Source organism: Zootoca vivipara, chromosome Z1, assembly GCF_965207765.1.
Source record: "Zootoca vivipara chromosome Z1, rZooViv2.hap1.1, whole genome shotgun sequence".
In the NCBI taxonomy this organism is placed as follows: domain Eukaryota; kingdom Metazoa; phylum Chordata; class Lepidosauria; order Squamata; family Lacertidae; genus Zootoca; species Zootoca vivipara.
The window spans coordinates 66186001-66208195 of record NC_142583.1 but is presented as its reverse complement, the minus strand read 5'-3'; the positions used below and the strand labels follow the sequence as shown (position 1 = coordinate 66208195).

Sequence of the window (22195 nt, the reverse complement as noted above, 5' to 3'; positions counted from 1 at the left end):
TGTTTTTGGGGTATTAGCACAAATTGAAGACTGGACAAGAAGAAAGTGAATGTCCCCCCAAGCCACCTAAAGGAAGACAAGTGTGTTAATAGTGCTACATGATTCACAGGATGACCTCTTTTTCAAAAACAAAAAAAACAAAAAGGACACAGCGGACAAATATTATATGCTTAAGTTCTGATTTTTGGCGGGTGAGTGGATCCTAAGGAAACAAACAGTGCGAGACAGTGGTGGCGGTGCTTCTATAAGGCTGCGAAACCAGAAGATTAGCCAGCAGGGAGGGAGAGCTAAAGGAAACCATTGAAGAGCGTTAGAGAAGTGCATGCACATCCACCGTGCGGGGTTGGAAATATATCATGCCATAAATGGGCTGGATTGATTTGGAGGGTTAGAAAGAGAGAAAGAGAGAGCTAGTGACGGATCTGTTAGCAGCTGGATAAAAGCAAATTAAAAAAGTGGAGCCACAAAAGGAGGGAAGAAAGAAAAAAAAAGCAAAAAACCAAAACCAACGAACTTACAAGAAAGAGATATTTTTAAAAAGCCAACCAAATATATATAAATATATATTACATGCTGTGTGGTTTAAAGAAACAACATGTAGGTATAGGGGGGAAAGAAAACATCTACGGAACAAGGTTTTTTTATTCTTTAAAAAAAAAATCAATATTGTAAGTATATATAGATATATAAACCTATATCTATATATCGCTATATAGCTGCTTTTTGGAGGTGCAATTGAGACTGAAGCAGGCATGCAAGCTGTTAGTTCTACTCACTGTCGGAAGGTTTGCTATCACTTAGGAAAGGTTCCTTTTCCATGATGTCCATTGGAATTTTAATACTTGGGACTTTTTCTGAGTAGGGGCAGTCGGACTGTGGAAGAAACGTGCACAAAATTTCTTAGAATGCTTCCATCTCGCCCGTGCGCTCTCTCGCTCTCTCTTGCCATTCCCCACAGATTTATCCAGGGCGTACCAGCCCAGCTCCAGCATTTCAGGGGTTCCTTACCAACTTGCTATTGCTTTTTTAACTGTAGCATCAAGTTCAGCAACAGCTCCACCTTCTGGCAGTTAAGGAAATAACCGCGCAATGCACTTCAGCGCACTTTACTGCTGTCCAGTTTACAAAGGTTGTTTGAATGATACTGCAGAACTTTTAGGCCAATAGGCATTTGTTTATTTAGTTGTTTATCCTCATCATCCTTCTGCTCATCTGAGCAGCTTGTGGTCATCAAGGGCTACAACTGCTAATTTGACAGAAGTAATGTGCCTCCAGAAGGGTCTTCATCACAACTCCAAAAGTAGTCTACTAAACTCAGGAAACAGAATGGGGTTGGGCTCCAGACTCCATCTCTGCAGTATAAAGAGGGTATGTTTATGGATCAGCCCAAAGCTACACCTCAATTGGTAGGTCCTTATAGGTTTTGATGACCATAATTTAACCACAGAAGGCACAAATCACTTGAGACATTTTGCAATCATTTTATGAAAAGCATGGGAGCCTTAGATGGCAACAAGTCTGAGCAGGAAGCCAGTCCACGACTATAAGGGTGAGCCATCAAGACCAAAGACATAGAAGAACAGGCAACGATGGCCAATAGACCCTAATGACTGAATCAAAAAAGCCAAAGGACGGCACCACGTTTTGTCTTGAAAAATGGCCTTGGAAGTCAATGAAGGCAGACTTACAAATATGTTAAGTGCACAAACACTGCCCCCTATTAATAAATAAATGGACCACTGCCTCTTAGTTAACAGTGCAAAATCTCTGAGTCACTGTGTTTGACGGTGCAGCCAATACTAGAGATCGAAGAGGTCAAGAGGTATTCATGCTTCCAGGGATGTCACCACCATTCAGTTAGCACCTGGCAGGACGTGGCACCTGAAACTAGCTGGCTTCATGACTGCTGGGCTTAGGAATTATTACAATGGGGAAATGGAGAGAGGTTGTGTGAGAGAGGCAGCTGAGCACTGATGCAATTATCCTAATGCTTCTGGAAGCCAGAAACCAGCCTTCGCCAACTGGAACCCGTAAGCTAGCCTTCGCCAAACTTATGCACTCAACGTAAGCTGACTAGGCCTGATGGGGGCTAGAGTAAGGAGAGCATCAGGATGGCAAAGGCTGCTGTAAGCAATGCTTTTGTTGCTCCCCAGATGTCTTACACTTTTACACACACACACACACACACACACACACACACACACACACCTTCCTTTTTTTCAATTTACTGCTTTCTGAGGCTGGTCAGTATGGAGCTTCCTGGAAAGTTACATGCCTCAATTGTGTCACACACACCTAGCGGCCAATAAAAATCCTCCTCAGTCCGGGTTCTGGCCCGTGGGCTGCCGGTTGCCGACTTCCAGAACAGAGCCTCATAGGAGCAGCCCTTTAAGGTCTTCTGCAGTTTCCACCTGCCTTACCAACATGTGGAAATGGAGACGGTGGCCTAGGGAGTCTTTGTAATGTGGAAGAACAGCTTAAGGCACATGAGTATATATATATAAAAAAGCAAAACACCCCAACACAATTCAACACATTGCAAGGCACAACGTTGGGTTAGCATGCCCGTCTGTCAGTCAGGCTGAAAAACCTGGAATCAAGAGATCATCAAAAGCCAACCTACATTCAGGCGCTTTTCTTGTTGCCATTTCTAAAGTTGGATTTCCAACAAGACATACAATGTAGAATGTAACTGAGCAAGTCAGATGCTTCGAAAGCATTAAAACAAAAGGCAAACGGAAAGGAAAGAAAACATCAAAATAATATTCTCACTGTAAGTGTGGATGGCTGCTAAGATTGTGTGTACCCTGAGGCAGGACGGTATACTATTCTTATCCTTATCATTGTTGTTAAAAACAGAATTAACGGAAAAATCAAGACTTGGGAGCATCATAAACATGAAAACGGAAAAGGAACTGTTATCAATAGACTTTGATAAGGGAGGGAAAAAATAGGTTCTTGAAAATTAACCTTTCTCCCATAACAAGGGAAAGGCAAGACTTGAAAGCAAGGCTTTGGGTGATTTTTCATGAACATACTGCCCAAATTTTCTGGGGACAAATTCATAGGGACAAACGTAATGTGTGATCAAAGCTGCTGATGGCAGGAATTCCTTTGTCTGTTGAGACTGAAGAAAATTCAGCTGCATTCACAAGAAAGCTCCGCCAGCCATCTCTCTCATCTCCTGGACTTGTGTTAGAACCAACCACCCGAGGTGGTTACCAAGGGCTGTCAGGATTCGCAAAAGCATTATTGGGCAATAGCGCTTTTGAAAAGAGCTGGAAATACAGGAGACAGGAGCCCCAGTGGGCTCAGTGCCAGACCAGGCAGGTGATGAGGCAATTCCCCCAGAGCCAAAAAAAAAAAGACCTTTGAAGAACTTCTATAGGTGGGTGCAAAGAGACAGACTGGGTGCCTTTGTGCATCGTGATCCCAATGTAGCCAGACAAATATGAGGTCACTTTCATGTTTGGCTGGATGCACAAAATTGTCAGAGGGAGAAATCCAACAGGCTATTGGTATAGGCTGGTGTATGCACAGCTAAAGATGACAGAAGCTTCCTTTTCAAAGTTTGCCTTTGGATGTGATATTCCTGCACTGTCAGCCAAATGTAGAAGTAACTACGCATTCAACTGGCTGAGTGGGACCACCACGCCTGAGTTTGCTCAGCGTTGGGTAGCAGAGGGGTGGTTCGGAGGATTGTGAGGGCAGCAGCTTAGGGATGCTCCAAATCCATTTTAGGCAGAAAAGGAGCATCGGCTGGGCTATGTCTATTTTGTGCTACAGTAGATTAAAATCCTACAGCCAGGTAACCTAAATTCTGTGTAAAGGGGGGGGAAGAGCTGCATTCTGCAATTTGACAAAGTATTTCCTCTTATTTTGCTAGTATTAGAGAGAGGTTAACATGACACTCATTTGGCGACCCCACAACTGTCAGACCAAATTCCTTCTCGTTTTTGGAAAACTTTAGCAGGCATTGCCCACTTCAATATTGAATTCAGTACCTGCTGCAGAAGTGTGAAATACACACAGCCCTGTGTATTAAGCATATCAGCCTCTGTCTCTAGCATCAGACATAGCCAAGAACCTGTGATTTCATGGCTGACGTGGCATGAAGTGAGGATAGTTATGTATGTAATCCAAACTTGAAGAGCTGTCACAAGTTAGCCAGGATAAAAACTGTTGTTGTTGTTTTTTTAAAAAAGTTAACAATGGTGAAAATGGCCTTACATCTTCATTGTCACTGTCCAGGCTGCCTTTCTTTTTCTTCTTTTTCTTCTCGTCCTCTTTCTTCTTCTTGTCCTTTTCTGGAATGACGTCGTCGAGGAAACTGAGGTCGTGCTGGGAGAAGAGGTAGTCCATCGCTTTTCTGACTGCCACGAGCGCCAGGATCTATCAGGACAGAAGCCAGCACTCTCTTACTGACATGCAACAGCTCCCCCACCTCTCTGGCACCAAAGCTTACCTTCTTTGCCTCACCTGATCCAACGTGGGGCTCCTCCCTTAGCCTCCGGGCTGGTAAAGAAAGGGTTAACAATATTTGAAACCTGAGCGGCCGCTGCAGTGAACCCAGCTTGAAATCGATCGGAAGCTCTGCCACTCAGATTCCAGGTTTCAATTTCTCGAGTCACCGGCAGGTTGGAAATAAATGGTACAATATTCAGAGACCATGATGTCAAGTGCCACTTCTTGCCAACTCTGCAACAGGCAGAGCTGCAAAATTGCACTGTCTTTATTGGAGAGGTTCAGGAGAATAAGACAGGATAAAAAAATGGCAAACATAAGGATTTCCTAGCCTCACTTTGTAATTTGCAGCAAAGGGACGCAAACGTAATTTGCACGACCGCTGCAGCCCATGGAACGACTAACTCGGAGTACTCTCATAGCAAAAACAAGTCTGGCAAGAGACATTCTGCACATGGATAGCTTTTAGCTGAGACCTGTAAACTTGCCACATTGTATAGCTGTGCGGTATATTGTATAGATCTGTGGCTTTGAGGAATATCCACCAGGAAGAGGGGAGAGGTGGGGTGGCAAGCCTCAGTTTATCTTATGTACAGACAGGGTAGAGGCAGCAGAAAGTAAGGGACATGGTGGTTCCCCTATCTGGAAATCATTAGTTATTATTTTATTGAATGTCTGCACCGCCCTTCATCCAAGGATTACAGGGAGGTTTGCAATATAAAAAGACAAAAATACATAACACAGTAACAAATAAAAACAATAGCCCATGATACCGTCACAGTTTAAAATTCCGCAGATGGTCTATTACCCTGAGCATTGTCTTTAGAGGAAGGGGAGTGTTTGGGGAATGGAGAAATAACCAGTGGGAGTGATACCCTTTCAAAATTGAAATGTCAACATGGGCCCAAAAATATTGTCACCCCTTGATGCAAAGTGATGCACACTGGAAAAACAACAAAAGCCCTAATGACTGCACGTAACTGAATTTGCCACAATTACTCTAGGATACAGTGGTACCTTGGTTTACGAACTTAATCCATTCCGGAAGGCCATTCTTAAACCAAAGCGTTTTTAAACCAATGTGTGCTTTCCCATAGCAGTGGGGGACTCAGTTCACGAACGGAACACACTCAACAGGAAGTGGAACATGTTCTGCTTCCAAGGCAAAGTTCACAAACCTACTTCAGGGTTTGCAGCGTTCTTAAACCACTAAGCAGTTCTTAAACCACTGTACAGTGGCACCTCGGTTTATGAACACAATTGGTTCCGGAAGTCTGTTCATAAACTGAAGCGTTCATAAACTGAAGCGAACTTTCCCATTGAAAGTAATGGAAAGTGGATTAATCCGTTCCAGACGGGTCCGTGAAGTACTTAAACTGAAGCGTTCATAAACTGAAACATGGGTGTAATTGGTTCCGGAAGTCTGTTCATAAACTGAAGCGTTCATAAACTGAAGCGAACTTTCCCATTAAAAGTAATGGAAAGTGAATTAATCCGTTCCAGATGGGTCCGCGGCGTTCATAAACCGAAAATTCATAAACCGAGGTGTTCATAAACCGAGGTTCCACTGTAGTATGAAAATGCCCACTCAGAGAAGGTCAGTTTTTCTGTCCTCCACTCCCTTCCCCTACCCCCATGTTGTTGCCCCGAGGAAACCTCCCAGTGCTTAAGGAAGGAAGAAACAGAAGGAACTAGTAAAACTTCCCCATATTACCAAAACTCTAGCCTACAACTAGCGGACTTCCTCAACTTGGGGGAAAAAATGTCACTGCTATTATGCCTGATCAGATAACGGAAAAACAAACCTGAAATATATGGCTGATCCACACGATTTAAAGCTAAAGGTTATTAGCCACTGGCTACTGAAAGGTATAGAATCCAACTGCAAGAGGACACCTCTCTTTTTGCAAAATAGGAAAGACAGAGACTTCTCAGAGGAAGGGTGGTCCAGGCTATGTATAAACTATGAATAAGTGACGAATAAACAAGGCAAAACAAAGAACATTGGCCATCTTACTAGCATACCTAATTATTTCATATCCACCCATCCCTCCTTTCAAACATCTTTTGAAAACCGTTTTGTTTACAAGGCTCTACAACATGAGGGTCCCACCCCTGCCCTTTTAACCAATCGGCATTTATTGATATGCTTCCTTTTTTTGTTGGTTTTATTCTTACATGTTGCATTCCACCTTGCTATAGCTTTATGCTGATTATATACCCATAAATAAAGAAAACAAACCATTTCCATTACTAACACCGAGACACAGAATTGTAGAGCTGGGGGCAACCAGAGGTTCACCTAGTCCAAACCCCCTGCAATGCAGGAATCTCAACTAGGACATACTGCAGGGCTTGCTCAGGAGCCTTTTGGTTTTCTTGAAGATTTCCCTTTAATTAGGAACACATAAGAACATGGTCCCTGCTGGATCAGGCCAAAGTCCTATCTAGTCTAGCATCCTTTCCCTACAATGGCCAGCCAGATTCCCCCAGAAAGCCCACAAGCAGGGCATGACCACAATAGCACACCTCCCACTTTCAGTTCCCAACAAGTGATATTTGGAGGCATATAGTCTCTGACTATATTATAAATTATGGTGCTGGAGGAGACTCTTGAGAGTCCCATGGACTGCAAGAAGATCAAACCTATCGATTCTGAAGGAAATCAGCCCTGAGTGCTCACTGGAAGAACAGATCCTGAAGCTGAGGCTCCAAGACTTTGGCCATCTCATGAGAAGAGAAGACTCCCTGGAGAAGACCCTGATGTTGGGAAAGATTGAGAGCACAAGGAGAAGGGGGGCAACAGAGGATGAGATGGTTGGACACTGTTATCGAAGCTACCAACATGAGTCTGACCAAACTGCTAGAGGCAGTGGAAGACAGGAGTGCCTGGCATGCTCTGGTCCATGAGGTCATGAAGAGTTGGACACGACTAAACGACTAAACAACAACAACGAAGTCTCTGACATAACATGACATTGCCCTCCAAGAATTTGTCTACTCCTCTTTTGAAGCCATCCAGGCCGGTAGTCATCACTACGTCTTGTAGAAGGAATTCCATAGATTAACTCTGCACTGTGTGAAGAAGTCCTTTCCTTTCACCTATTCTGAGTTCTCCAACCTTCAGATTCACTGGATGTTCCAATTATTAGCATTGTGTGTTAGAGAGATTTATTTATATTTTTGTTATTATCCTGAAGGCTTAGAAGCCTAGGGATTACAGGATACGAACCAAAAAACACACACACACAGATGAGTTTTGTGGGGGGTGCGGGGTTTAAGGAAAAAGGGAGGCCTGTTCTCTATCTCGCATTGCATTGTTAAACTTGTTGTTGTTGTTGTTTAGTCGTTTAGTTGTGTCCGACTCTTCATGACCCCATGGACCAGAGCACGCCAGGCACTCCTGTCTTGCACAGCCTCCTGGAGTTAAACTTACTTTTCAGCAAAATAAGTATGTTCAAATTGTTTCCATATTTGGACAGGCAAGGAGTAGGGTTGTGGAATTGTGTCACTGATCAGCAAGGCAAGTCAGGGCGGCGCTAGAAGGAAGGATGGGTGCAACGGGTGGCAGTCACGATCGCGCCAACCTACCATGACTGGGAATATGATAGCAGCCACTGTAGACTTCAGGATCCAAAGGAGAGCCAGACACACCACCTGGAGGAAAGTGAAGAGGTGGACCCGGCGAAGGGGGACATGGCGCAGGTAGATGAAGTCAGGCTGGTGCTTCAGAGGCATCAAGAGCAACTTCAGGCGGTCCATGAACTGGAGGGGAGAAAGGAGGAGGAGGAGAGTTCAGCAGTGTGGTGCTGACATGCATCAATGCAGAAAAAGCAAGCGGTAGGTTTAGTTTTGCTTCCAGCACCCAACTGATGGATCAGCGATGTTTTAGTACTGTTTTAAAACTCAAAAGAGGTGGGAGCTGCAGGATCCTCTCCTTAAACGCACAAGTGCCATCGTGCAGATTTTCTGCAGTGACAGGAGGGTTTCCCCAGTGGTCAGCCTGAGCTAGATTCGCTTGGAAATAAACCAAGCTAATTCTCAGTGGGAAAGTAATAATAACCTGGGTTAGGGTTGTGTTTGGGATGCGGGTGGTGCTGTGGTCTAAACCACTGAGCCTAGGGCTTGCTGATTGGAAGGTCGGCGGTTCGAATCCCCGCAACAGGGTGAGCTCCCGTTCTCGGTCCCAGCTCCTGCCAACCTAGCAGTTCAAAAACATGTCAAAGGGCGGGAAGGTAAACGGCGTTTCCGTGCACTGCTCTGGTTTTGCCAGAAGCAGCTTAGTCATGCTGGCCACATGACCTGGAAAAACTGTCTGTGGACAAACACCGGCTCCCTCGGGCAGTAAAGCAAGATGAGCGCCACAACCCCAGAGTCGTTCACGACTGGACTTAACTATCAGGGGTCCTTTACCTTTGCCTTGTTTAGGGTTGTATATAATGTTGGTCCTACCTGGAACAGGTCTATTGATATTTATGGTCATGACTAACTCATGTCCATTCGTTGCAAAAGGTCTGCTCTAACTCTAGAAATTTCCAAGCCAAGCAAACTTTGTAAGTCACGCACTTCCCCCCTCATTCCCAGACACGCTGACTGTCAACCCCTCACCCCCAGCTTCATCAGCACCCCAATGCCCCATCCCTGCACCTCTTTTCTACTTATCCCAGTCATTGTTGCCCAACAGAAGTGTGATTCAAAGCAAAGGGAATGTTTGAGATCATAGAGTTGGAAGGGACCTCGAGAGTTATCTAGTTCACACCCCTGCGATGCAGGTATCTTTTGCCCAAAGTGGGGCTCAAACCCACAACCCCGAGATTAAGAACTGCACATTATACTGATTGAGCTACCCTAGGATTGAGCCAATCTTTTTCAGCTTTGATTTTAATCCAAGTCAGATGAGCATTATGAGATTTGTAAAGCTTGCTCCAAATTTCAGGCAGGTTTTCGCCTAAACTCAGATGAACTTCACCAGCATCATCACTCATTTTCAGAGCTCTTAGTCCCATCCTAGTCACCACTGATAATGAACGTGCCAGGGCCAGCCCAAGTCATTTTGGCACCTGAGGCAAAACACAAAATGGTTCTGCAAATGCACACATCCAGGCAAGGAGGAAGGGGGGATCTACATTGGGAACAAGGGTGGGAGGAAACCAGCATCACCGTCTACTTCCCAAGAGGCCACTGTAAAGGCACAGCTGAGGAGGAGATGCATTCCTTGGAGGCTGAATCTGCTACCCCTGTGGATGCTGCCGCCCGAGGCAGTTGCCTCACCTTGCCTCATGGGTGTGCCGGCCCTGGAACATGCACACATCGTAGTGAGGCAGGAGGAACACCCCCCTTTTCCTGCAGCACCCTGTGGATAATGGAATTGTTGCCACAAGGACAGGAGAGTGTGCAACTCAAGTTTTAGCTGATGATGACCTTTGTGTAACCTGAGAACCAGCGAGTGTTCCTGCAGTTTTGTTGATCTAGGGAAAGATGCTCCCTCATCTATTTAGTTAGCTTGTATGCCTATGCTGAGAACCACCTCCTCACTTTCCTCCACTTGAGTGATGGCCTCAGTAAAGGCCTAAGCTCAGGCAAGAACTAACAATAAACTATTTGTCCTCTGGCAGAACCCTGGCCCGCTGCCCACAGCTGGCTGACTCTGAAGCCAGATTAATCTCAATCCAGTGAATGAAACCAAGGCCCAAATAAATCTCCAGGGGAGGACACAAAACATGCACTCCTTTTTCTATTAAGCACAGAAGAGCAATGCAATTAACAAGGTGCCAGAAAGTTAACAGAAACATGACCAGCTTTTCCTGGTGCTAGTCCAAGATGCTGAGCTCTCCGAGGGGAAGAGCTTTCGCGGAGCATTTTCTCAAGCGACAAGAGAATCATTTAAATGAGTGGTCGAGGTTTCACGATTTGCCAAGCTTTATGAACCGTGAGCTTCCCATGAACTTATGCCAACTCAGCCACATCAACTCAAGCCTCTTCATAAATTGGAGGGAGACGGCCTCGTTTTAGGGGCAAGGCTAATTCACCATACGGCTATGACAACTGGACCTTCTGGCATAAATCCGCATTCTACAGTTAGATTCCCTTGTATTAGGTGGCAGATGAAGATTTTGTGGCCCCATCTGCATGACACATTTAAAGCAATTTCATACCACTTTAAGGAGCGAATGCTTTCCTGCTACCACAGGGTATAACACTCATTTAAATGTACAATACAGATGAAGTCTGTGTTCAGAAGGCTTTTCCTGAAGTGTGACCCAGTCATATCATGGAATTTTAACTCTGCATCTACAGAAATGTTCTTATTGTCTGTTTGTTTTAAAGTTGGTAGAAATGGTTTCGTTTTTAAGAGTAATTTTTTTGTGCATTTGATCTCATTTTATCTTACTGTGCACTACATCCGTATCTTCAGGCTGTGAAGCAGTTTATACATTTGCAGAATAAGGAAGCACACAAATTCCGGCCACTACGTTCCAGAACCAGGAGTTCTCAGTTGTGCTGTTTTTCCTCCAGAGATAAATGATTAGAACTGCAAACTGCAATTATTTATGTTGCTTTCTATAGAGCAGGGATGTCCAACCAGTAGATCGTGATCTACCGGTAGATCCCCGGCTGATCCTGATAAATGGCGGGATCCTTATCGTGTACAAAAAGTTACGGGGGGGGAGCTAAAAAACTCTGTGGAATCCTCCCCCCAAAAAGCTCAAGAACTCTGGGCATTCCACCCACCACACGCACGCTCCTCCTCCCTCCAATGACAATGGGTAGATCACTGCCAGTTTTTTTTAATACTGGGAGTAGATCACAGTCTCTTGGGAGTTGGACACGCCTGCTATAGAGTTCACAGTTCCACAGAGAAACATAGAGAGGTCAGTAAAAGACCCCGGTACAAGAATGTGGGTCAGTAAGAGTCCTCTGCCAAGGGGTATTAAACTCACCCATGTCATGCTTACTTGGACAGCTCTACTTGCTTTCCCTGAAACCCTGCACCTTGCGGATATTAACCAATTCTTTTTTTAAAAAAACATTAATAATACATGTATTGTTTTAATTAATAAAGCATGTATCATTTCAGGGCAGGGCCGGATTTAGGTTTGATGTGGCCCTCAGCTACTGAAGGTAATGGGGCCCTTTATATGTCCAGCTGACCTTTGTCAACCACAAATTGTCACTGTTTTTTGTGTTGAATATACGCTATATGGTCATTTATGGACCTAATAGGTATCTAAAGCCATTTGTCCATGTTGCCATGCAACCAGTCCATGCAGAATGTAAGGCACCCTATATATAGAAATGAGCAAACCAGTGATATTTTAGGGAGCAGGCTAGCAGGTGGGGCCCATTACTTACATCATAGGAGCCTACACAACACAAAACACTGTTGCTGTATGTAGGTTTTATTTTATTTGTTTTTTTATCTTATATTTCAGAAATGTACATCCAGTTGTTTTTTCCTTTAAATTTTTTTGCCCCCCCCCCAAGAGAGTGGGGCCCTAAGCTATAGCTTGTTTAGCTTATACATAAATCTGGCACAGGGGAATGGTATAAATCTGCACCACAGTCGTGTACTTTGTGTGTGTGTGTGTGATACACATACTGGTCAATTTTCTGCATGCCTTTCTGAATGAGAACGAGATGGAAGACGAGAGGGCAGGAGACAATGTTAATCAAAATAAACAGAGTTCCAGAAGAGGAAACATATTGGCACGCAGCTGGAAGATGGCAACAATGAGGTCTCCCGCACCTTATTGGCCAACTGACTAATTGAGCCATGTGCTTTATTTCCAGGAGCTGAATGACCTACTTCAGATGTGTGAGAATGAGGAGGCTGGTTAATGTTTACCATCTTTCCCAACAAGGGACTTCTGTAATGTGCACCCTACCAATCGTAAGACCTTGGGTTGCCAAGGAAAAAGCTTACCTGCACTCCATTAAGGGAAGCGACGCCCATGTATAGAAACACGCCATACAGCACAGGCATGGGAATAAACTAAAAGTGGGGGAGAGGAGAAAAAAACATGAAGTAAGCAATTCCGGGCACAATTCAAAGTGTTGGTGCTGACCTTTAAAGCCCTAAATGGCCTCAGTCCAGTATACCTAAAAGAGCGTCTCCACCCCCATCGTTCTGCCCGGACACTGAGGTCCAGCGCCGAGGGCCTTCTGGTGGTTCCCTCGCTGCGAGAAGTGAGGTTATGGGGAACCAGGCAGAGGGCCTTCTCGGTAGTGGCACCCGCCCTGTGGAACGCCCTCCCACCAGATGTCAAAGAGAAAAACAACTATCAGACTTTTAGAAGACATCTGAAGGCAGCCCTGTTTAGGGAAACTTTTAATGTTTGACTGACTATTGTATTTTAATATTTTCTTGGTAGCCACCCAGAGTGCCTGGGGAAACCCAGCCAGATGGGTGGGTTATGAATAATAAATTATTATTATAAATTGTTATTGTTATAATTTTTAAGAAACAAGAGTTCGTCCTTCTGCCATGCATCTAAGGCTTGGCTTGCAAACAAGTGCCTAGCCCCTCAAGGTCTCTACATATGGTCAATGAACATTTATTTTGCGGTCCCAAACGTCTTGCTCAGCTTTCCTTTGGACCCCATCAGTGAGGCCAAGAGGGAGGGTGGGTCTTGTTGTTTGGGCAGCCCAGGACCTCCATACACACTGCCCAGCCTTGCAACCTGAGGAGGTCACTTCAGTGCTGCTAACACAGCGGTTTGACTTCACCCCTGGAGGCACACTCCATTGTCTCTCAGAGAGACAGATGCCAACATTTGCTCCTTTAATATGCAAACTGGTTCCATGGGGGGGGGGGGTAAATTAGTTGGCATTGATAGTGAAGCTCTGTGTTTAATTTGTGGTGCCTCAATTACAGTTGTTGGGGGGGGTTTTTTGCCAATTAATTTTTATTCATTTTCAAAACATGTGCAGTTTTTCAAGTGACGAAGCATCCGTTGGTTTGGGCCCTACCCTCTGGAGGAGGAGAAAACAGTCTTGCTCCGTCTTCCATGTGGCAGTCCTTTAGATATTTGAAGAAGGCTAGCATATCACCTCTCAGTTAAACATACCCAACTGCCTCTTGGTTTCTAGAAACTCGTCTAGGATTCCTGCCTGGACTGCAGCGGCGCTGGCTGAAAATACTCATTGCAGGTTTTGCTTCAAAACTCTTAGTGTAGAATAGGTGAATCCAAAAGTACCCAAAAGAAACAGCGGCAGTGATGTCAAAGGATATGCAATTGCTAACTGCAGTAACAGGCACGAGCCACTAAATGGCAGGCAGTGCTTACTCAATTACCTGAACTACTTTATATTCTCCTGCTTCCGGATATTGTGCTCACTTTTAAGCAACTCCGGTGCACAGCAGAGTAAGAAGCAAAAAAATAAATAGCACATGCCAGGAACTTTAAGGAATCAGTGCATTCCCTATTGAATTAATAATCTCTAAACCAGGCATCCCCAAACTGCGGCCCTCCAGATGTTTTGGCCTACAACTCCCATGATCCCTAGCTAACAGGACCAGTGGTCAGGGATGATGGGAATTGTAGTCCAAAACATCTGGACGGCCGAAGTTTGGGAATGCCTGCTCTAAGAAGTCTAGCCTGCAGGAGCATGCAACAACACATCGCCCCAATGTGTTATGATAAGAATGCTCTTTACCACAATCACAGGGAAGTGAACATAACCAACTGCACGGTCAAGACTGAAAAGGCCTTGGGGTCTTCTCTATGTGCTCAAGATGGACTGGGGGGGGGAGAGACACGAATGTCTCAGGATTACTTCAGACTGCAAGGTTGGGAATGCATGTTTAAATGCCCGGGTGGCATTACAAACAGCGAGGGAATTGGCAGAGGTACCGCAACTAGCATATGAGATGGTTTGAAGTTTGTGGAAATTCACACCACCACCACCCCAGGGAGCACCTCGGCAGCCAGAACTTCCTAAGCTGCTCATCTTCAGAAATTCCTGTCTGGCTTGGCCTGGCCTGAGCTCTAACTGGCCTCTCTTGTTTCTTCCCCGTCCCAACCCTGCAGGTAGTTTTACTGCTACGTGCTTGGACAAAAAAGACTCTCCAGTTGCTATTTCAGTTGAAATGTCCTGAGGGCATATTTATTTTTTTGAAAAAGAAGGTATTAAATCACTTTTTGAACTTTCCCACAATGGCATCATCCTGGAACGCTTCGTGCTTTCTCTAATTTTTCTGTTTTAAAAAAGAAAGTGCTACCTGCTCCATTTTCTAGAGCGGGAGACGTCAGCCAACACAGAAAGGGAGGCCTAAGTGCATGGGAAACAATGAAACTGAGCCTCCACATACAGAGGCAGTGTATAGGTAAAAGCTCTTCCCACCATGCCTTGCGTTACTGCTTCACTGATCCATAGTCAGATTTCGTGGCTATGTCTTATGCTTCAGGTTTCAGTTACAAATGATTATATAGACCCGTGCACTGGTATGCAATTGTACCTCATCTGTTAATGAACAACCCAGAAGCTGGAGGGCTGGTTGAAAAAGTTTTGTTTTTTTAAATTAAGAAAAGGAATAAAAGAATTAAAGAGGATACTGGCTTTGCACTCTTGCCCTTGCCTTCTTGGTCAAGCAGGAAAAACAACATTTAAGATGCTGCACCTCTTTTTAAAGACACAGAATGCTCCTCATACGTTGCAAGGGGCGGGAGGGGGGCCACAGTGGGAATGTGGACGGGGCTATGTTGCCTGCGCCACCCAGCTCTTCCAAGGAGGCGGCCCCAGGCTCCCGCTCCCGGCGCGAAGCTCCAGAGGCGCATGGGGAGCGTGAGCTTGTGGCTGCCTCCTCCGCGCCTCCCCGGTCTTCCGAGGAGGCGGCCCCAGGCTCCCGCTCCCGGCGCGAAGCTCCAGGGGCGCACGGGGAACGCGAGCCTGTGGCTGCCTCCTCCGCGCCTTCCAGGCTCCTGCTCCTGGCGCGAAGCTCCAGAGGCGCGCGGGGAACGCGAGCCTGTGGCTGCCTCCTCCGCTTACACTCCCCGCTCCTGCTTAGCGCTCCTCCGCTTACGCTCCACGCGCGCCTCTGGAGCTTCGCGCCGGGAGCGGGAGCCTGGGGCTGCCATGCCTGCGCCCCTCAGCTTTTGCTTCTAGGGGGGGCAATTGCCCCCTCCTGCCCCCCTGCCTACGCCCATGGCCCTGATCTGCTCTTCGTACTCAGTATGCTATTCCTACCCAAGATTGCAAACAGCACGCACTGCTTTATAGTGAGTCAAGCCATTTGTTCAGCTGGTGGGTCACAGCCTGACTTAAGGCGAACTGCAACAGCAATTTTGCTACTCCGTCATTGTTTTGGGGCTCAGATTCATAATTTAAATTGTTCTAATTGTAGTTTTGTTGTTGTTGTTGTTACCTGCCACAAGCTGTTTGGTGGAGGCCAGGCTATGAGCACAAAATAATAAATAATGATAATGAGCCTGCAAAGCGGAAAGCAATTAAAAAACAACAACAACAAAATGCCATGTCCAGATTTGAAACATATAACCCTTGCAAATTCGGGGAAATTCCATTTCAGCACCACCAGGTAGGGTGGAACTGCATGTCATGAGCAGCTCAGGGCTGCTACCCAAACCAGGAGCCTGCTCTCCACGCCAAGTTCCTACCTCTATGTTGTATGCAGTACTATAAGCCTCACATCCTAGAACAGGGGTCAGCAAACTTTTTAAGCAGGGGACAGGTCCACTGTCCCTCAGACCTCATGGGGGGTGGACTGTATTTTTTTGGAGGGGGGAATGAACGAATTCCTATGCCCCACAAATAACCCAGAGGTGCACTTTAAATAAAAGCACACATTCTAGTCATGTAAAAACACGCTGATTCCCAGACCGTCTGCGGGCCGGATTTAGAAGGTGATTGGGCCGGCTCTGGCTGGCGGGCCTTAGTTTGCCAACCCATGTCCTAGAATCATAGATTGGGTAAGGGTGGAAAGGAACACAAGGGTCACCTAGTGCACCCCCTGCGATGAAGGAATATTTTGCCCAATGTGGGTCTCGAACCCACAACCCTGAGTTTAAGAGCCTCATGCTCTACTGACTGAGCTATCCACCAGATGATTCTGCTGTGGGTATCCCTTGATGTGGAAGAAGGGTGGAGAACTGCATAGCATGACATTATGAGGACAAGGAGGGATAATTTGCTAAATATTATGGGCTGGGGCACTGCTATTTTTGGTGACAAGCTTGTTCTTCACAAGACATGTAGTTCCACCATCCTGGTAGGGGTTTGCAAGTGAACGGTGCATCGTACTTTTCAAATTTAGGGAGGCACATTCTCTGCAAGTGTTGTGGCAACTTTTCAATAGTTTGCCAAAAACACTTTTGCCCTAAAATAATCTTGCTTGTCCTCTGTATGACTTTGCTCCCAAGAAACATTATTACTCTACAAAGGCGATGTTTTGAAATTCTTCTTTTACAGTCATTTATTACAGCTCCTTAAATATGTTAGAAAAATCCTTCCAAACACACACACAGAGAGAGAGCTCAGCATTGTGTGGAGGGTGAAGCAGAGGCAAAAATGTTGAGCAATCATTTACCTTCAGAATGGGAGCCATGAAGACTGAAATGCCCGTCAGAATGAACACAATCACTCCAGTCACTCTCTGTTCCCTGAAATAAAACCCAGCAATTATCAGACCAGTTCCTATTAGAAGGAGTTTTCCACCGTCACCCAAAGATAGTGAATTGCCATGAAGAACTATTATATACACAACTGACTGGAGGGCCTTTTATCTCTTCATTTCTTTGGGCTGCGCTACTAAGCTAGGTTTCCTCCTACTCTCTGTGGAAGACTCAGATCATGGGTCCTGATCCCTGAATGAAGAATGCCACTCTTCTCTGGTTGCCCAATGCCAGGGCCGGCCCTGCTGGCATACCTGACTCCCAGGAACTTGGGTTGCTCCCCGGGTGCGGACGTCTCCGTCTCCATCTTCAAGCTGTCAATGTGCGCGATGGAGATCACTGTAGCAGCAACATACCAGGGAAGGCCCATGAAGGAACATATAATCATCAGCACAGCGACCAGGAACAGATCCAGATGGTAGCCAGCACCTTTCTGCAAAGAGGAAAGAAGAGGAACAGTGGTAGGGTGCTTGCTGCATGTGATGGAAAGCCTTGCTGCAGGGAGGACAGAATCATTACAGAATCAACCTTGACCCCGTTTGCTAACTTAATTATCTTTGAAACGGCTGGATGAGTGCTCCAGAAATGGCTCTATGCAGTGGAGAAGCACATGCAAACAAGGAAAGGGGCTTATTTTTATTTATTTATTTGAAAAGTTGCAAGGAAAGGTTCCTAGGCAGGAAGGGCATAATTTAAGGTTCCTGGTGGAGGATAGCCCAGGTATGTTTAGTTTAGAGAAGAGGAAATTAAAGGAGAGACAAGACAACTGTCTTCAAATATTTGAAGGGGTGTCGTGCCTGAAGGGATGGAGCAGAATTGTTCTCTGTTGCTGCAGAAGGTAGAAATCACAGGGAATCAGATTTTAGCTGGCATCTTAGGGGTAAGAGATGTTTGACAATGGAACAGATGGCCTCAGGGGTGTTGGACTCTCCTTTGCTGGTGGTATTTTAAGCAGAGCCTCAGCTGAGCATGTTGTAGGGTTATCCTGAACTGCAGATCTGCACTGAGTTATGCTCCAGAGAAAGGCAAGTGCTCAACATAGCCCACCACCTGATATCTCAGTGCAAACAGAAAGCAACCTACAGAAAGTAGTATTTGTTTATGGCACAGCCAAATGGAATGTAGCCCACATATATAGTTATATGTGGGCCTCGATGCATAACGGTTGTCAAGACTGCACAATCGCTGGATCGCTGAAGGAACCTAAAAGCCAGGGGTTGTGAAACTGCGTTTTTGGTAAGGCAAATATTATAGGTGTGACTCACTCAGCTGCAAAAACACAAGAAACTCGGAACCTATTAAACAAATTACAGAGCACACCATGGCCTAGTTCCCACAGAGGAGGTAAACACTGAGGTGGTACTTGGGTCCAGGGTTGTTGCATTTCAAACTGCAGGCAGGGACTCACATGACTGAATGGGAAAGGGTGGGGATCTCTGCACACAGAAAACTAGCATGACAAAGAGAAGGTGAGATTTGAACTCTTCCCTTCTGATGGAACTGGTCTTTCATATAGAGGGGACTTTTGGGGGGCTGGATGGAGCATCACTGGGTCACAAGGGCCTCTACCCACAGTATGAAGTGCAATATAGCCCAGAAACAAAGGTCTGCCATCTCAGTGACAATTGGGTCCTTGTTTATCTTTCAGCAAATCCTCCCCTCTTGACTGCATCCTCTTCCTTGTTACTGATATGCACTTTAACAGAAAGCTATTTCTGCCAAGGTGAGTAGCCCTGGTGTGTGGTGAACTGAACACTAATTGGAGCCTGGGAACAGACTCCTGGCCTCTTCTGCCGAAACCCCTGAGGAGCAACCGATCCTGGATTTTGTGGGTTTGTTTGTTCTTCCACAACGGGCAGAGAGTAGCAGGTTCTGTTCTCCCCATTGGCTCCCCACGCGTCACATGAGCCTTAAAAATCCAGCATCCACGGAGTGGGAGATGGGCCTCGCTAAGAGATGCCATTATTATCATTTATGTAACACCATTAGCGCACATGGCAACGTAGGCTCTTTGGCCTGAGAAATCTAAATCTAAATCTAAATTCTGAAAGTGGGGGGAAAATAACAAAGAGAAGTGGGGGGGGGAGAGAAAATGAAGGTTAACAGGATAAATATGCACAAACACAGTGGGCTTCAGTCTTGTTTCAATTCCTGGTGATGACTAAGGAGTAAAGTTCCATTAACTAAGGAACTTTTCAAAGAATCACAGAACTGCAGAGTGTTTTAAGAGTTTCAGGGCATAAGGGGCACCAGCAAAGAATGGGTGTGATCCAGTGTTCCCCAAACTGGTGCCCCCAATATGTTTTGGACTACAGTTCCCATCATCCCTGAATGCTGGCTGGAGCTGAAGGGAATTGTAGTCCAAAAATGCTGGACGGTACTAGATTGTCGGTGGCTTGCATAATAATTTGGCAGAATGGAAGCTCTATGGGCAGCTGGCATCATACGAATTGGAGTTTACAAAGGTTGTTGAGGGTCTGTTTTAAAAATGTGCTCAACTACAATCAAGATATAAGGAAAAGGGAGAATGAATATGATGCTAGGGTGGCTAACAACCCATTGAAATCAAGCCCTCATAGCCACTAATAATATGGCCTACTACATGAGCTTGGACAGATGGGGCTTGTCTGATCCTAAACCTCCGCTGCCATGCGGGATATCTTTGGGAGAAGAAAAGGCTAAGGATTAAACCCTACACAAATCCGGAGTGGAGTCCCTAAGACAGTTGGATGGTGCCTTATATGCCTCCTTCCGGCAACTCCTGCAGCCAAGCTGGTGCCAAACACATTGCTCTGCTTTCCTCTGGACCACATCAGCAAAACCAAGAGGGGGGTCTTGTCATCTGGGCAGCCCAGGACCTCCACACACACTGCCCAGGCTTGTACCCAGGGGTGGTCAGTTTGGTGCTGCAGAATTAGAATGAAACTACACACAGCTGCCATTATTACCCTCCTTGCAATTGTAAAACGGTGCTATGGAAAATTTGACAGCTGTTCAAATCCTCCTTTTGTTGCTGCTACAGAAGGTGAAGTAACTACCTCTGGGAGGGGGTACTTGACGAACTTTGCTAGCAACCTACAGAGACTGGTGCCCTTCTTCTGTAGCAGATGTGGGACCAGGTCCTATCTAAGCAAGAATCAGCCTCAGCAGAGGTTTAAATAAGAGCCTCCACCCAGCTATATGCAGATGGAAGAAAAATAGTACGCAGACACCGGTATGAGATAAACAAGGAGTAAGTGTTCATTGAGAAAGAAACCAAGACCGGTGCAGTCCAAAAACATACTTCCTGGGCAGCATTTCCTGACCTAAAGCCAAAACAAAGGCCATCTTTATTTCTTTAGAAAACATTTTCAACTCCTCGTCTTTGGCGCAAACTAGATATGACAAAAGAAACTGTGTTTGTTTAATTACAAGTTTGCTCCATTCACGTATAAAGCGCACGCAGGGGAGGGGGCGGATCTGAAATTCATATAAAAAGGGGTTCACGAGTGCAGATAGCTGAATCCTATGACAACTTGGTAGTCTATTGCCCCAGGCATTTTCATCCTAGCCCAGCTCGCTTCTGGTATCTGAGCTGAGCAGAGAGAGAAAAGCTGTTTGTGCAACAGAAAAACAACAACCCTTTTTTACTTATTGCCTGGGTTACCAAAACCGCATAATGGTAAGACTGCTGTGAGGTGTATTGAACTAGGCCAATGTTTCCCAAAGTTGGGTCTCCAGCTGTTGTTGGACTACAACAGCTAGCAGGGATGATGGGAAGTGTAGTCCAAAAGCAGGTAGAGGCTCAAGTTTGGGAAGCGCAGTACAAGGCCAATGGTAAGGAACCAGGGACCTTCCAGATGTTGTTGGATTCCAACTCCCATTAGCTCCAGCCAGCATGGTCAATGGTCAGAGATGATGTGGCCTGAACTCTACTCCAGCAACTGCTAGAGATACACAACTCTTCCACCCCTGACCCTAAGTACAGCTACAAAGTGACCCTGAAGACCACACTGGAAGGTTTTTGGGGTTTTTTTGCCAAAACATTTGAAGATGTCCCTGTGAAACCTTGGAAGGTTAGCACGTTACCCACCCTAACTTCGTTGGTGAGATGCTTATAATTATACTCATAAGCTCCTGGATTCATCTCTGTTCCAGTCTACTGTAAACAGGCACCAACCTTGAGTTTGTGTTCTTTCCGGTTGACAATAACAGCCGTGATCTGCTGGTCCATGAAGATAAGGATGGTCACAAGCAATGCGGGGATGGCTGCTGCCAGATAAACCCACCAGGGATTCTCACCAAATGGCGGGACGATCCAGCCTCTGTGGGGGCTTGTTGGCTTCGGGGGAAAGGAGATAAAGACGACCATTAGAGAGACATAGCAAACAACGTATCTGGACCAAATGAGCACTTTGCTAGATCACTGGGACACCAAGTTCCTAGAAAAGAATGCAGGACCTTCAGGGACCATAACAAAACAAAAAATAATTGCCGACCAGCAGGGGCGTATTCTCACTTCCTTGCAGCACCTTTTTATTTGCAAAACGTTCCGAGCTGCCAACGTTAAGGGTTGGCAAAGAGCATAAAAATCAACAACAGAATTACATCCATAGAGCAAATATAAAGCCAAACACCCATCAGTAGATCAGCTTCATACATCAACGGAACACCTTGACGAACAGGTGAGTTTTAAGAAGGCACCTGCCAACATTGCAGGTGCCTGCCTGATGTTCCTTGGGGGCATATTCCAAAGGACAGGTGCCACCACGCTAAAGGCCCTGGTCTTGGTGGACATAAAATGGTCCTTGGGAGCATAAGGAGCCACAAAGTGTCTCTCCAAAGTATTGATGTGACCAGGCAGGGGATGGAAGGTGAAGTGTTATAACCCGGCCCCATGTTGTTCAGGACTTTAGTTCAAGAACTTAACCTTGGCTTGGTAGCATATTGGTAGTGAGTGCAATTCTTGCGGCCTTCAACAGCCTTGCTGCAGCTCAGAGAAAAGGGCAGAAAGAACCAACAGGGTGGGCGAGGGAAGCTCAGAAACCCACAAAGCAGAAAACTTGGCTGCTCTCAGGGATGCTTCATACACACTTGTGTAGTGTATCAGCCAGTTTCATGTA

At 45.8% G+C, this 22195-nt stretch overlaps 1 protein-coding gene across 4 annotated transcripts in view; it reads right to left on the bottom strand.

Moving 5' to 3' along the window:
• Positions 1-22195, bottom strand: part of SLC4A4 (solute carrier family 4 member 4) — a 190917-nt gene that overhangs the window by 4216 nt on the left and 164506 nt on the right. For 3 of the 4 annotated variants that reach the window (XM_035103066.3, XM_035103068.3, XM_060278361.2), the window contains exons 18-24: positions 21253-21414; positions 17348-17526; positions 17009-17081; positions 12389-12457; positions 8056-8229; positions 4231-4392; positions 777-873 (exon numbers count right to left, since the gene is read on the bottom strand). In XM_035103066.3, the coding sequence (XP_034958957.1) occupies positions 777-873; positions 4231-4392; positions 8056-8229; positions 12389-12457; positions 17009-17081; positions 17348-17526; positions 21253-21414 (916 nt within the window). The remainder of the gene's footprint in view (positions 1-776; positions 874-4230; positions 4393-8055; positions 8230-12388; positions 12458-17008; positions 17082-17347; positions 17527-21252; positions 21415-22195) is intronic. The other variant, XM_088660661.1, reaches the window with a different exon arrangement.